The sequence below is a fragment of the Vidua macroura genome, chromosome Z (assembly GCF_024509145.1).
Source record: "Vidua macroura isolate BioBank_ID:100142 chromosome Z, ASM2450914v1, whole genome shotgun sequence".
In the NCBI taxonomy this organism is placed as follows: domain Eukaryota; kingdom Metazoa; phylum Chordata; class Aves; order Passeriformes; family Viduidae; genus Vidua; species Vidua macroura.
In genome coordinates this window covers 10933336-10948622 of record NC_071611.1, presented here as the reverse complement: position 1 = coordinate 10948622, position 15287 = coordinate 10933336, and the positions used below count along the sequence as shown (strand labels likewise).

The following is a 15287-nucleotide window of genomic DNA, read 5'->3' as shown; positions in this document are numbered from 1 at the left end:
CAGTGTTAAAGTAGATAAGGGAGCAGTGCAGCTTGCGCTTTTAACAAAACTAGAGTGACAGTGAGATCTGGAAATAAGAAGAATCAAATACAAATCAGGTTTTCTTAGAAGCAGGAATAAGAGTCTTAAACATGATACAGCTAGCACTGGGCTTTCCTTGAAAGGGATAAGTACAGAAATGAAAACTATTTTGATTCCAGAAAAACAAAAGGAGAAAATGTTAGGTTGCAACAGTGAATGGCACACTACAGTGTTCTGTGTAGCTCACATGAAAGTAAAATGCTCACACAAAAAATACTAGGTTAGACAAGTAGGCACAAAGTAGTAGCTAAAGAGACTTGAACTTAATTTAACAGTATATGAATTCTGAAAAAAATAGTTTTCTCTTTATGCAGATCCTTATTCAAGTCCCTCTGAATCTGAAAGACATTTTGTAACTTGGGTTGTGGTTTAACCATGCCTGTCCATGTAGTTAGCTTCAGCCTATGGGCAGTGGTTGATAACTACATTTATGACATAGTCTTACCTTTATCTGTCAAAGCTCCATCTGGCTGGGGCTGTTTGATAACAACCTTAAGGTTCAGGGGTCCTTGTCTCCCTTTTACATACCGGACAAATATTTTAGGGTGGACACTGGGAAACGTTCTTCACAGAAAGAGTGATTGGGCATTGGAATGGGTTGCCCAGGGAATTTGTGAAATCACTGCCTCTGAAGGTGTTTAAGAAAAGAGTGGATGTGGCACTTGGTACCATGGTTTGACAAGGTGGTGTTAGGTCATAGCCTGGACTCAATGGGCTCAAAGGTCTTTCCCAAGCTAATTAATTCTGTGATTTTGTGGTTCTGTGACTCAAGTGACTGCCTTCCATGGATGTGCATTTCTGCCAGCTGGGGACAGTAATGAATCAGTGTTTGTAGTTAAGAAAGAAAAGAACATACTGTAAAAAATGGTCTGGTCTCATCATCACAGAATCGCAATCTGATATTGTGAATGAAATTGGATGGGTTTTCTTTTCTTTTTCTCTTTTAATAAAAAAGGGCAGAATCCAGTTATATTGCCCCAGCAGTGAGTCTCTTAAATCTTCCTGTGTTTGCAAAACACTTGGGACTTTGAAAGCATGAGAATGGTGTGTTGTGCCACAAGTAATTTCAGGATTCCAAGGTATGTTTCAGAAAAATAAAAAAAAAAAAAAATATTTTTTGGGAGTTTTACAGGCAAACACACTGTGAAATATATGCATATATATACACATATATATATATACACACACATATATATATATGTATTATGGACCTTTGAATTTTGTGTTTGAATTGAATGTCTAGGGAAAAAAAGCACAATTGTGGCAACACTTGAGAACCTCTGTACACATAAACATGTGTCTACTCAATTAAATTAGTTCTTCAGAGAAACAACACCATTAGAACTAGAAACTGAGGCAGAATAATGCCATGAATATTCATATGAATTTTTAAATTAAATCACTTTAACACTTTTTCCCCTCTGAGTGTTTACTTTCTGCTGCTAATTAATGAATGTTTATTCTCTAGTGAATCAGTGAATTTTATATATTTTTCACAAAACATTCAGGATAAACAAATTTTTAAATGTTATGTTATCAATATTGGCAGAGGGAAGCTGATGATGCTTCTCAAATACAGAATAGGACTGCTCTTGGCTATGCTGCTTTTCCTAAGTAGAGGATTTGGATGCATACCTACTTTAAAACACGTTAATGTCAGATGTGCAAGTAAGTAAGTGGTGATAAAATTAATTACTCATAAATAATTATTTTCTTGCATTTAATTTCCTCACAAAACAAGGCAGCAAATTACTATTTTTGTATTTATTCTCACAATTTTATTGTCTAATATAATATGTATTTTCACTGAGGACAGAAAATTTCCATTTGTTATTCCCAACTTTTTCTCACACTGATGTATTTATTTCCTACAAAGGGTCAAAAAGCATTTCTGCATTGAATGGACAGGGAAAAATTTCTCTTGCATGTATGTAAGTTCCAGAGATTTCCCTGGAGATTTCCCCCTGGGGAAAAAAAAAAAATGACATTCCTGACTCAGTCATGACCACATTTATTATTAAAAGTATTAAAGGTGGTCCCACTACATACTATATTTCATTGAATCATAGAATCAGTAAGGTTTGAAAAGACATCTAAGTTTATTGATTCCAGCCATTAACCTAACACTGCCAGGTCCACCAACTAACCAGTGACCCAAAATGCCTGGAGAATGTATAGCCTGGTGGCATTGCCGGGATGCAATCCCTCTTTGCTTCTGGGCTCCAGCCAGTCAGGAGCTGGAGTGCAAGAGGCATGGGAGAGAGTAAGGGCAGGGTCTCAGCTTGGCCCATAGAAGAGGAGCATGGGGGCTCTCCTGCTCTGCCTGTCGGCATAGGCTTTCCCTCCTCTTTCTCTCATGAAGCAACAGGCACAAGTGAGCAAGGTTGGCAAATCATCCTGTTTGATTGACATGTCCACAAAAAGCCCTCATGCTCCTCCCTTGGGACTGTGATGTCCCACCACAGATTTGTAAATGCTCATGGTTGAAAGGAATGACAAAAGTCAGAGGGTCCAAAAAAGCTCACAGAGTTTTATCAGTAAATTACTGTTGCAATTTGATATTAAATTTCTCTGCCCAAATGAAGGTGCAAATTAGACCAAATACTGGTAGAAGAACACCAATTTTACTTTGTGTGCCAACTTTATTAAAAGTATGGGGAAAAAAGGCTGAGGGGGGGGAGGAGGCAGAAAGACATAAAGAGATAGAGGAGATAGTTCAAGCAGAAGATAGTTACCAGTGAGTGCTTGTTTAAAATATATGCTGCAAATGTTATTAAGCCTTGCCTTACTTAAATTTTGATCAATAGTCGTAGTCTTTGATCATGTCTTCATCCATGGTGCTGATGTGAACATATCATACAGAGGGAGAAAATAAGGATGAAGCTGAAGAGACAATGCAATAAATCATGTATGAAACAATTACCATTCCAATGCTTTAGAAAATGAATCCAGTTAACAACATCATTCCGAACTGCAGTAACCATGAGCCCCACCCTAAGGAGTTCTAATGATCAGAGTGTAGACATCAACCATGATGTCTACATGGGGCTCCAGCCATTAAACCAGTCGTTTGGCTTCATGGATTGAAACAATTCTGCAGTTTAGCCAGTTATTTCTTTCATCTTAGCTCACACTTCCTTAATGGAAGTGGAGGCATAATGAATACAACATTCTGTGTTGGGTAAATTTAACATTCCACATACATATTGTTCTTTAAGCAATCAGACTTGTAAAGCCTTTTTTGATACTTGTTGGACTTGCAATTTCAGTTCTCCAGAGGTGCACTTTGTCCAATTGCTCGATGTATACATTTGCCATGTTATGTTTTCTATTGTCCTTGATGTGGTCTGATAACTATATAAGGTGTATCTTAAATTTCAAAGCTAATCCAAATGGTACAAGACAGTTCCTCATCTTGCAAATCCAGGTGTCATTATAGTCCATCAAATATATTTAGGGACACTAAACATATATGGATGCAAAATAGTCTTTAACAGGCAGTGGTTGTGAGGGATTGCTCAAATACTGCCTGTTTGATATGAGTTCATTCAGTGCATCTTGATTTCCAGGAACTGGGCCCAAAGTCAAACCACAGGGTGAAAAAGTCCCAGATTAGGCCTGTGGAGTATGTGCTTGGGAGTGGTAACATCCCTCAGTGCTTTGTCAAAGGGTACCATATTGGGATAGAAGTGCAGAGATGACAGGCTATGGGCAGAGCTTCTTAGGTAGCCTTGCTCCTTTTTTATTTGTGGCACAGTTACTTGCTACACTTACGTTAACATCTCAACAGGGACACAAATAGAACTGCCCTTCCCAAGATTTTTTTTCTCTGAAGCAGGGCACTGAATTTTATCCTTTGGGATCTTTAACCCTACATCTTCAAGGTGCCCAATAATACAATTTTGAATATTTCCCACTTTATGTGTGTCTGGACCCCTAATCAATACATTGTCGGTATATTATTATCCCCTTATCTACTAGAACTGTAGATAATTTTTGGGCTAGGGCAAAATGTGCTAGCATGGAGGAGTCCTAGTCTCCCTGCAGTATTTGGTGAAAGTGTATTGCATCTCCTTTCATGTGAAAGCAAAACAATTCCAATGGCTCTCCTGAAATGAAACCATAAAGTACATATCTTTCACATTGGTGGTAGCTAAACTTGGATGAGCTTCCTGTATTATGGCAATTAACTCAGCAATATTAGGCACTACTGCTGTTAAAGGTGCAGTATTAGCATTTAATTTTCCATAATCCATGGTCAATCCCCATTTTCTGTTTGGCTTTTTTACTGGCCAAACAGAATAGGTTCAAGGAGAATAACTAGGAGGAAACAAGGAGGAAACAATTATCTCCTTTTTCCACAACTCTAATATCACATGGGAAATTCCCCCTGAACTTGACTGGAGGCACTTTTTATAGAGAGGTTTTCCTGCCTGAAGGCAGGTGTCTCACTTGCTGTGCAAATTTGTCATCATGAACAGTGCATTCTTTCAGATGTTTCTGGAAATACATTTCTTGGAAGCCTTTGGGGGTTTTGGGTGGCCTTAATATCCCACTACGGTCAAATGCTGCATCTTGGCCTTGTTCGTGTGCTTAGGTGCTACTGCATTGTGCTTATCTCTGGAAGGTACAACAAGCATGTTTGTCCAGGAAAAGCACTGCACTACCTGGGCCAGCACAGCCTACTGCATGGCTGCCTTCTCCAGCCACATCCTGTTCTTTCCCATGGCATGTTATTACCAAAAATCCTTGGTTATTATCAACAATTCTTGTCTTTTATTGCCAAAATACTTGGCTGGATCCTCAGCTATCCATCTGTGTATTGCTGTTTGAGACATACACATTAGCCCCTTACCTTCTGGGATTTTGCAGGGATTCTGCACAGGCTTAGGGCCAGCTGCCATCTCCAGAGATCCACCTGAAGCTGGGAGGAGGATGCTATAGCTCTGGCTGTCCTGTGATGCAGGAACAACTTGCACAGAGCACCAAGTGTCCTTCTGAAAAGAGAGGCCTGTTGCGTGGGGATAGCTGTAGGTGCAGACGTGTGTAGGATATGCTCAATTGACTTCCTCTTTCATGCCACCAACTCTTCCTCCCAGAAAGTGTTTTCTTTGGAAGGGATTCTTTCCCTCATATCCCACATGTCATCGCTTTCAAGGTTGAAAAACATTCTTCTTCTCAATCCATGTCTTTGTCCAAGCCAGACAGCAGATCCAGGTCATAAGAAGGCCTGTAATGGACCCACCTTGGCAGATCCAATTTGGTGCCTTGTGGGTGTGTGTAGTTGACTGTCCCAGTGCTCTTCCTTTGCCTCATGTGGAAGGAGCATGGAAAGACTCTCTTCCTCAGTATTCCAATTTTTGTCTGTTCTGTCCGCTTCTTGGGACAGCTCATGGTCTCTGTTATCTTCCAAGTATTTCGCCCTCTTAGCTAAGGCCTTTGCTTGACCAGCAGGGCCTGTGAATTGCAGATTCCTGTCTCTCTCTGTCTGCTGCTCTGGATGGTGCTGTCATCCTCATACCCATCATTTCAGCCATCCAGGGGGGCTCATAAAACAGGATCCAAATTGGGCCCATTTCTCTACTGCTTAGAGCTGGCTACTGAGGTGGGATACTCCATTTTTAAAACCCCAGTACTCTGACCATGCCTGATGTGTGAGGGATGGGGGAAGCTTCTCTTTTCTAGCACTCCAACTTTGGTTTTCATTGTGTTCCACTTGAAACAGGTGTTGGAAGTCATAGAGTTTCAAGCATTCCCTCTCCTCTACCAAGACCTTTTTGGTCTCTGGTACTTCCAGACCTGCCCCTGCTGCTGCCCCTGACCATTGCCCACCGAGGGTGTGGGCTTCCAGAGGGCTTGGTGAGGAGCTGGGGGTGGGCAGCAGGGGCTGTGTGCAGCAGCTCCCTGGCTCTCTGCCATTGCTGCTGTCACCTGCTTGATGCCATCAGAAGCTGCTGCCTTGGACATTTCTTGAGCTTCAGTGGTGAGAGGCGTACAGTGATCCTCTGCCTGCAGTGCTGCCTATGGCTGTACCAGTAATTTCAGATTACAGCCTCCTCAGAATGGGAAGGCTCCACATATGGCTGCATCTGCTCCACCTATGGGCAGGAGGAGAAAGATGAAGAGGAGGAAGAGGAAGTCGAGGAGGAAAAGGAGTTGGTGGTCCCATCCCCCAGTCCTTCACCCTCTGCCTCTTTGGTAGCCTCTGCCACTGAGGCATCCAGGAAAGATGCTACCTCCTGAGGGAAGTGTTCTCCTGCAATTGGGCACTCCAGGTCTTGGTGCTCTTTAAGTAACCTCAGGGCCAGAGTGTGGCCCTGTGTAACAGTGGTCTCTAGGCATCATGAGACCTCTGCATCACAAAGGGCCCTGGAATGTGCTGTTGTGGCAATGGGCCATACCCCAGCGTCCTTATAACAGCTCAGTGGGATGTGCAGAGCTGTGTGGGACTGGGGGGACCCAGCTGGAAGCAGCAATGCATGGCATAAGGCAGACCTTGCACTCTCCACACAGAGGTTCCAGCTGACCTAAACCATCCCCTCCCACATAGCCCCAGTGCTTGTGGCCCTGCTGAGCTCAGCCCTGTCTGTCAGCTGCTTGGGGTGCCATCACCCTGGGCAGCCAGTGGTTGGGGAGTGATGTCCAGATGTCAGAAGGATGAACTACATGTTGAATTGCCCTGTTTAGGTTTAGGGCTTGCCACCCAGCAACCCTTTCTGTGCAAAACTGTAAATTAATAAAAGAATGCTTGTGTGGATTGGCCTTTTACACACTGGGACAAAGAAAACACACACTTGTTTTGGGACAACAGGGGACACACGGGGACAGTGCCAGTGTTGTGCTGGGGACCTGCAGCAGGGAGTGCCTGGAACTAGGTTCAAATTTTTTTAGGCAAGTGGGAGATTTGGATCCAAAATTTTATTTTGGCTCATTACAGATAAAAGTATAGAGCTGGAAAATAAACCAAACTTAAACTTCTTTAAGCTTTGATCACAGTTTTAGTTCAGGCTCAGGTCTAGCAGGTGAATTCTTTCCTAATTAGAGATATTATAATCAGCAATGGTTGTATGTTTGTTATTTATTTCCTTTTAAAACTTTTTTCTCTCCCAAAAATCAAACAAGTTTGAGGCATTGTTTTGCTGTAAAAGGCAAAAGACTGACTATCCTCCAAGTGTCAGTCTTCAAGCAGCAATTTATCAGCAGGCTGCCAGCTTTAGCATGGCAGCAGAAGATTACAAAAGAACACAAGAGAATCAGGGAGTAAAGCAAACATAAAGCTTGTGGAAGTTTCCCATCTAGTTTGTAATGAAGCAAAATATCACATCAATTTATGTTTCAGAGACACAAACATAAATGCATTTTAAAATGAAAAATATTGAAAAAGCACATAGTAGCAAACTATTTGCATTCTTGCATTATATGATATAAAGAAATACTCACAAGAAAGGAAAGCAAGCTGGCAGTTGGTAGAAAAATGGAATCTACTTCCATTCTTTTGTAGTCGTGTCTAAATGTATTTTTGTTGCTGCGCAGGAATATCTTGGTGCTCTAAACAAGTCAACGCAGACATAAAGATTAAAAAAAAAATTATACATTAATAATAAACAAATATTTATTGTATTTTGGCTTATTCTTTCTAAAATGGTGAATGAGTTTGATATGGTAGAGAGCCTTGTGTGCTGCATTGTTTTCAATGTATCAAGGAGAATTTTTTTCTTTTCCCCTCAGTGTGGGAGAAGAGCATAGCTGTTGGCTTCAGAGGAGAAAGGGTTGTATTTGCCACCAATGAGCTGGAGATGGTATGTTGTGGCAATAAAGTGCAAAAAACCATTAGGTCAATAGAAAAGCAGAGACTGACCTGCACTGTGGAGAAATAGAGTGGAAAATAGTGGGTGTTAATATAGACATCTTTTCCCCTCCAATTTGATTATTCATCTCTCTCTCTGAATCATGATTCTTCCCTACAGAGATATCTATAACACTCCAGCTAAATACTATCCCCTCTGTGCTGATTTTCCATTCTTTAAAGATAGGAAAGAGAATACTAATTGCATTTGCTGTTGTCCTCTGTTATTTTATTTTGCTGAAAAGAATGTGCAGCACTGAAGATGAGGAATAGTAACTAATTCCACAAAGTTGGAGAGATTTCTTGCTACCAGCCCTGAGGCGTTTGAGGAATTTTATTTTTTAATTGTCATAAACTGACAAATATAGATGGATCACAATGCAATACACACACACACCTAATCGGAAAGTGAAGTAAGAAATGAAATTATCTGTATCAAATATGAAAGGGAAGGTCGCAAGGCAGAAAAATAAAACATAGATTTTATGTCTGCATGTGTAAATTTGAAATTAACTGAAGTGAGTAGCAATAACAACAAAAAAATGGCTTCTGATCAAGTCCAGTATGTCTACAATTACAATTAGATGTTTTAATTTAACTAAGAGTTAAGTAGCACTATTGCTAATCCAGAAGTTCAGCATTAATAAAAAAAATTCAAATGCATCATTCCTACAAATGTCTTGGGGGATGTATGAAATCTAGGGAAAAAAAAAGAAGAGGGCAATATTCTTTTTATAAAGACCAGTAATTCTTACTGTGTCATATTTTTCATGCACAGAAAACAAATCTGAAAATTATAAAATAGTCAAAGGCTGAAATTCTCACATCTCTTCTTACAGAGCAATGTTAGTGGAAGAACCTCTTCCAGATTCTTTATTCCACGTTACCAGTGTACAGTGTTATAAAACCTAGGACAGACTGGTTAATTATGCGATGCTTAAGAAAGTGGAGTTTAAATGATCTGACCTTCAACTTTTGGAATTGATTTTTGTCTGTTTCAAGTTCAAAGGATTTGGTGACATAATTCAAACAAAGACATGTACATCTGAAGTGAATACCAATTAATTAAAGAAATTTTGTAAATATGGAAAGCTTTATAAATTTAAGTTTCATCATTTACTGAAGATTTTTTAAAATAGAATAACCTGAAAATAACTCAGAAATTACAGGAAATTTCAAAGTTATTTTGAATTTTGAAAGCAAAGGATTCTGCATGACTAAATCAAAAATTACTTGCAAATGTGGTCTGATTTAAAATTCAATTTTGTTTTATAATTTTAAAATAAATTTTATTATTTATAAGGAAATCTTCTAAAATTTTTTGAACATCGCTGCAACATCTTAGGAATTTAAACCAGCTGATATATGTGTATAGTATCTGAAATGGTTTCTGTTCCCTCTTGGAAAACAAGTTTTGAAACATTGGCAGGCATTCAGAACAAAATGACACCTCTTTTTTTTTAGTAAACCCTATTTAGATATTCTCTACGCACTCTTCTGTTCTGTGCTGCGTTTTACTACATCTTGATGTGTGAATTAAAGCACTGAAATGTGTTTTAAAGAAATCTTCCATCTGGAAGAAGGAAATGTGTGAGACACCAAACAGATTGAGTTTTTCAGATAGGTTTCTGTTTTAGAGCTAATAATTTCATTAGGTGCTAAAAAAATGAATATGTGATGAAGACAGCTGCAGTGCTCCTCAAAAGCAAACAGCTTCTGTAAGGCTTTATCAAACTACTATTCTACATCAAGATAATTAAGGCAAAGTACATTTTTCTTCCTGTTTGGAAACAGAATAACAAAATTCCAAGTTCATGCTTTCTATTTACCTGTTCTTATTTCATTTACAGGAACTCCCTGATTCTCTGAAAGAACAGATCTATCTGAAAGAATGGCATGTGTACAATACATTAATACAAACCATTCCAGCCTACCTTGCACTGTTTCAAGATCTGAGAGTACTGGAATTGTCAAAAAATCAAATCAACCATCTTCCAGCAGAGATTGGTGAGTTGGTCCAAGATATTCAGATATTTATACTCATACGATTTAACTCTATTGCAGGGAAATGAGCATCCATGGATATTCTTGTTAATTTACTGATAATTGTTTTCCTTGTTTACACTGAACAGTCCCCACTACATTTTTATATCTCTCTGGCTTTAATTATACTTGCCAAATTGTATTGAGAACCATGGATATAGTATGGGAAAAAGTTAGCACACTTTTGTTATCTGATTATAAGGCAGTTATTGCTTGTATTCAAGTAGATGGAGAGTTGTTTCTGGGAACAGGTGGTGTTTCATATTCCTTACAGATTAAGAAAAATAGAAATATTACAGAATTTTAAGCCTCAAACAAGATGAATTGAAACATAAGATTGCAGGGGAAAAGGAACAAAAAATACAACTCTGCAAAAAATATGCATTTAAATTTTTTTTTAAGATACTCAGTAATGATCTTAATTTATTAAAGAGATATATCATAGAGTAACGGATTAATAGAGAAATTTGAATTGGAAGGGACCTTAAAGGTCTTCTAGTTCCAACCCCTCTGCTGTGGGCAGGGACACCTCTCATTAGACCAGGTTGGTCAGAGCCTCTTTAACCCAGCCTTGAATGTTTCCAGGGATGGTGCTTCCACCACTTTTCTGGGCAGCCTGTTCCAGTGCCTCAACACCTTTAGAGTGAAGAATTTCTTTGTGATATCTAATCTAAATCTACTCAACCTGATGTTATAAGTTTTAAAGAAACAAATTCTCAATGCTTAAATACTTTGGCACTTGCCATTTTAAGCTACATAACTATAATTTTAACACTCTACCTCTCCTATGGTTTTAGGTCTTACAATAGAAAAGCTTGTTTGACAGATTTTATTGGTATTGAGAGGGATTTACTGCTCTTACAAGGAAAAAATATAGCTGTAACAGGCAGCATGTTTGAGAGCTGAAGAAACTGGACCCATTGTGGGCTTGCCAGTGTCTTGCTCATACACCCAGGTATACTAATACCTCAGCCTTTGATTTTAAATACAGTAGCTCTAAGCTTTTCCCATGAGTGCCATTCCTTATGTACACTAAGAGATAACAGCTTAAAGACTAAAACTTCCACTTCCCTTGATATCAAAATTTTAACTAAGAAAAACAGGAAGAGGGAGAGCATCCTGAAACACAGAAATCTGAGTTAGAAGCTTCTACTCTTTTACTACTGTATTAGTCAAGTAACACTCATGCTTTTGGTTTATTTACTAGCACTATATTTTAGAAAGAAAATTTTACATGGACATCGAGATCTATTTTATAGTTTCAGTCTGGCATCTAAACGCACTAACAGATCATAAACAAGACACAAGCAGGAAATAATGGACATAAAATGAACACTGTTTTATCAGCCCTTTGACTGCAGAACTCAGATAGGTCAGTGAGTTTAATGGACAAACACCTTAAAAGATGTAGTTTGGAAGAAAGTGGAAATAGCATGGAAGAAAGGGGAGAGGCTGCTAATTTCCTGCCAGAGGCTACCCTAAACCATTAACAGAGGGTTTTAAGGGGTTGTTGCTTAACAATTGAGGCAGGTAGAGGCAGGAAAAGGTTTTCTTTATTCTCATAATGTTATGCACTGTTAATGAAAATGATCCTTAAGGAAAAAAAACATCACTAGTGCTATTAAAATCTGTTTCCACAATAAGGCCACAAACACAGATCTCAGTCACAGAATTGTTAAGATTGGAAATGGCCTCTAAGATCATTGAGGCCAACCATAAACCACTGTGAACCACTGTGTTCATCTCTAAACCATGTCCCTAAGTAGCACATGCACACATTTTTTTTTAGCATTTTCGAGGATGGTAATTTTGCCTGTTATTTGGGTGGCCTGTTCCAATGCCTGGCCAACCTTTCAGTGAAGAATTTTTTCTCTAGTATCCAATCTAGACCTCCTCTTGTGCAGCTTGAGGTAATTTCCTCTCATCCTTTCACTTCTCCTACTTTTCATGTGGGAGAAGAGACTGACCCTCGTCTTGCTATACCCTCCTTTTCAAGCAGTTGTAGAGAGTGATAAGGTTGCCTTCCTTTTCTCCAGGATCAACAATACCAGCTCCCTCAGTTGCTCCTCATAAAATTTGTGTTCCCCAGCTCTGTTACCCTTCTCTTGACACTGCATCACCACAGTGTCTGGGGCTGTTGTGGATTAGAAATTGGGTATTCCCCAATTCAATATTCACACTGAAGCACTCCAAACCACGTGGCACACTCCACACAACATGGCACTCACTCATTCCATCTCACTCTCTTCTCCCCTTTCAGCTGTGTGGAGAGGAATATTTGAGGTACAAAATGTAAAGACCATGGGTTGAGATAAGAACAATTTACTGGAAACAGCTAGAATGTCAGTTACAGAGCAAAGCAGTGACACCCACCCTCACTTACTTGACCAGAAGAGGTTCCCCCTTCTCCTACCCCTGAAAAACTCTGTGAGGTGGTATAGAATAACCTCTGGGTATTAGCAATACCCCCTTCTGGCTGCTGCAAAGTTTAGCTCTGTCCTGGACAAAACCAGGACAGAGGCCCAGAAGTGAACACAGGATTTGAGGTGTGGTCTCACCAATGCTGAGCACATCAGGACAATAACTTCCCTGGTCCTGCTGGTCACAATATTTTTGATACAGGCCAGGATGTCTTTGGCCTTCTTGGCCACCTGAGCACACTGTTGGACCATGTTTGACTGGCTTTCAACCAGTATCCCCAGGTCCTTTTCTGCCAGACAGCTTTCCTGCTCCTTTTTCCCAAGCGTGTAGTGCTGTATGGAGCTGTTGTGACCCAAGGACAGGACCTGGCTCTTTGTGTTATTGAACCTCATATAATTGTCCTCAGCCCATTGATCTAGCTGGTCCAGATGACTCTGAATATCTTTCCTACCCTCTAGTAGATCAATCTTCCTGCACAACTTAGTTTTTACAAAGTGACTTAAGGGACACTTGATCTCCACATCCAGATCAACAATAGTGCCTTTGGGTTGAACTCAATGATCTTTGGGTTGGACTTGATGATCTGGGTTGGACTCAATGATCTTGAAGGTCTCTTCCAACACAGTGATTCTGTGATTCTGTAATAAAGACTCTAAAGAGGGCTGGCCCCAACACTGAGCCCTGAGGAACACTACTGATAAACAGGGGACAAGTAGATTGTTCTAGTAGAAGGTAATGTAGAGCCTGTGTCAAACCTTTTTGGGAAATAAAGAAGAAAGTCTCATTGTTTCTAGTAGCAACCACTGTTATTTCAATTGCATTAAAATGATGGGATTTCTGCTCATCAGTAGCTTTTATGTAATTCCCATTTATTCACTTTCCCTCTGATATATTTATCTTGCTAGTTTATACCTGTGATTTATTTCTTCCAATGTTTTTGTTGCTGTTTTTTTAATGCAAATGTTTGCCTGGAAGGGCCAGAGAATGTTAGAAAATGCTTTATTGTAGGGTTTCCCTCAGACGTGGTGTTAAAGCACTCACCATCCTCCTCTTACCTGGGAACTTTTCAGAAATTTTATTTTTCAAGATTCATCAAATTTAAGCATTCCTCTGTGGAAACATAGATTTGGACATTAGACACCGCATAAGCAAATTAACAAATTTGCTAAGCCATAGATACTACTTATACACACACATATACATATTTTATATATATATATGTAACTTATATATAATTCTACATCGCAGTATTAATTCTAGCCTATCCACAAAATGATGCATAATCACTGATGTAGTCTAAAATGAAATAATACAAAAATCCACTCCAAGATTCTGTACCTGAACTGTTCAGCACTTTTTTTTGCCAAAACTTCCTGATGTTTTTCAGTGTTACTGAATGTTGTGTCTTGATAGGCCACCTGTTAGTAAGGCAGTGGAAATGCCCTTTTTGTTATGGCATAAATTACAGAGGAGCTTTGAATTAATTTTTGTAATCCTCTCTTTGTTTACATGTAAGGGGATATGCTTGCAAATAGCTGTGCTTTTATTTCATGTATTATACATGCATATAGAGATGGATATTAATGTGTATTGAAAATGTTAATTGTTTTCATAAGACAATATTATGGAAAGTCTTGGATATTTTGAAGTTTTTGGATACTGCTTCTAAATTAAATAGTTCATATTTTAAGTATATTTATATATAAGTCAACTTATCTACTAAATTTTCACAAGGAAAATTATCAATGTGGGTGTGAATTGGGAGCTCTATCTAAGCAAAGAGTGAGGACTGAGTGCTAAATCAGAAGGTAAGGTGTCTGGAAACGTTAAGTGCTAAAGTATTCATCATTTTGTCTTCTGCTTACAAAATAGCAATAACTAGGTAAATATCACAGTTGAAATGTACTTGAGAGCAATGACAGATAGTTGATGTTGGCAGTGACATACATCTTGGTGAGTCTTTAATCTTCAGACAGAATTGAAGTCAACTTTAGATCAACAAATCATCCGGCAGAGGATAACGTAGTGAGACATATTTTGACAATTTTTGGTTCTCACAAGAGGTAAAGGTATGAGAGAACATCAGGTGATAAGATTATTTTCAATGAAAAGAATTATTGCTGCAGTAGAAGTTTCTGGACTTCTGGAATATTGAAGTTCATATTCCTGTTTTACTAGATTTAGAAGATAATGCTCCACTCTGAATCAGAGAGAAGAAAGAGTTGAATCCATTATCAGATATTTCATATCGCACTTTTATAGTCACATATGTACATGAACAAGAACATATTTATAACAGAAGACAGCTGAGAATACTTTTGATTTTATAGTTTTTGTGTAATAGCAAATATTTTAATCAGAATGGTAAAAAAAAACCAAAAAAAAAACCACTGCAGAATGGAGTTGTCTGTCTTCAAATGGTTTGTCTAGGAACAACAGAGAAGAAATAATGAATGGGATATAGACAGGGGATTTTCTTTGTGTTCTGAGTGAGATTACAGCTTTGGCTTTGACTCTGCGGCTGCAGTGCAATTGCTGTATGCAAAGTAGAGTTAGTACATTAGTAATTGTTATAACTGAACCTATCCAACAATATATTCAATATATTCTCATATTCACATAGGAAGTAGTGGATGGAAGTTTCATATGTTCCCAAAGCCTTTGTGCTGGTATGGAACTGTAAGGTTATATTTGGATTTTTTTTGTTCCACAGATAATCCATTATACTTCTCAAAGAGCTGTTAATAAAATATTTGTACTATGTCCTCTCCCATTTTTGATTTTCCAAATATTTAGGATTAAAATAATTACTTTTGAGACATACTTTATTAAGAAATCACAGGGAATTTTTGTCTCATTTCTACTGCACAGTATAAAACTTCCTTTGTGCATATAA

The 15287-nt window shown here is 38.7% G+C and overlaps 1 protein-coding gene and 1 long non-coding RNA gene across 2 annotated transcripts in view; one reads left to right on the top strand and one right to left on the bottom strand.

The window, feature by feature from the left end:
• The window catches only part of LRRC2 (leucine rich repeat containing 2), a 63418-nt gene that overhangs the window by 12750 nt on the left and 35381 nt on the right, over positions 1-15287 (top strand). The window contains exon 3 of the mRNA XM_054003227.1: positions 9778-9934. Within this exon, the coding sequence (XP_053859202.1) occupies positions 9778-9934 (157 nt within the window). The remainder of the gene's footprint in view (positions 1-9777; positions 9935-15287) is intronic.
• LOC128821861 (uncharacterized) lies at positions 4293-6368 on the bottom strand. Its single transcript, XR_008441256.1, has 2 exons — positions 6266-6368; positions 4293-6179 (listed from the first exon to the last, which is right to left on the bottom strand). It is a non-coding gene; the product is annotated as an uncharacterized LOC128821861 (long non-coding RNA).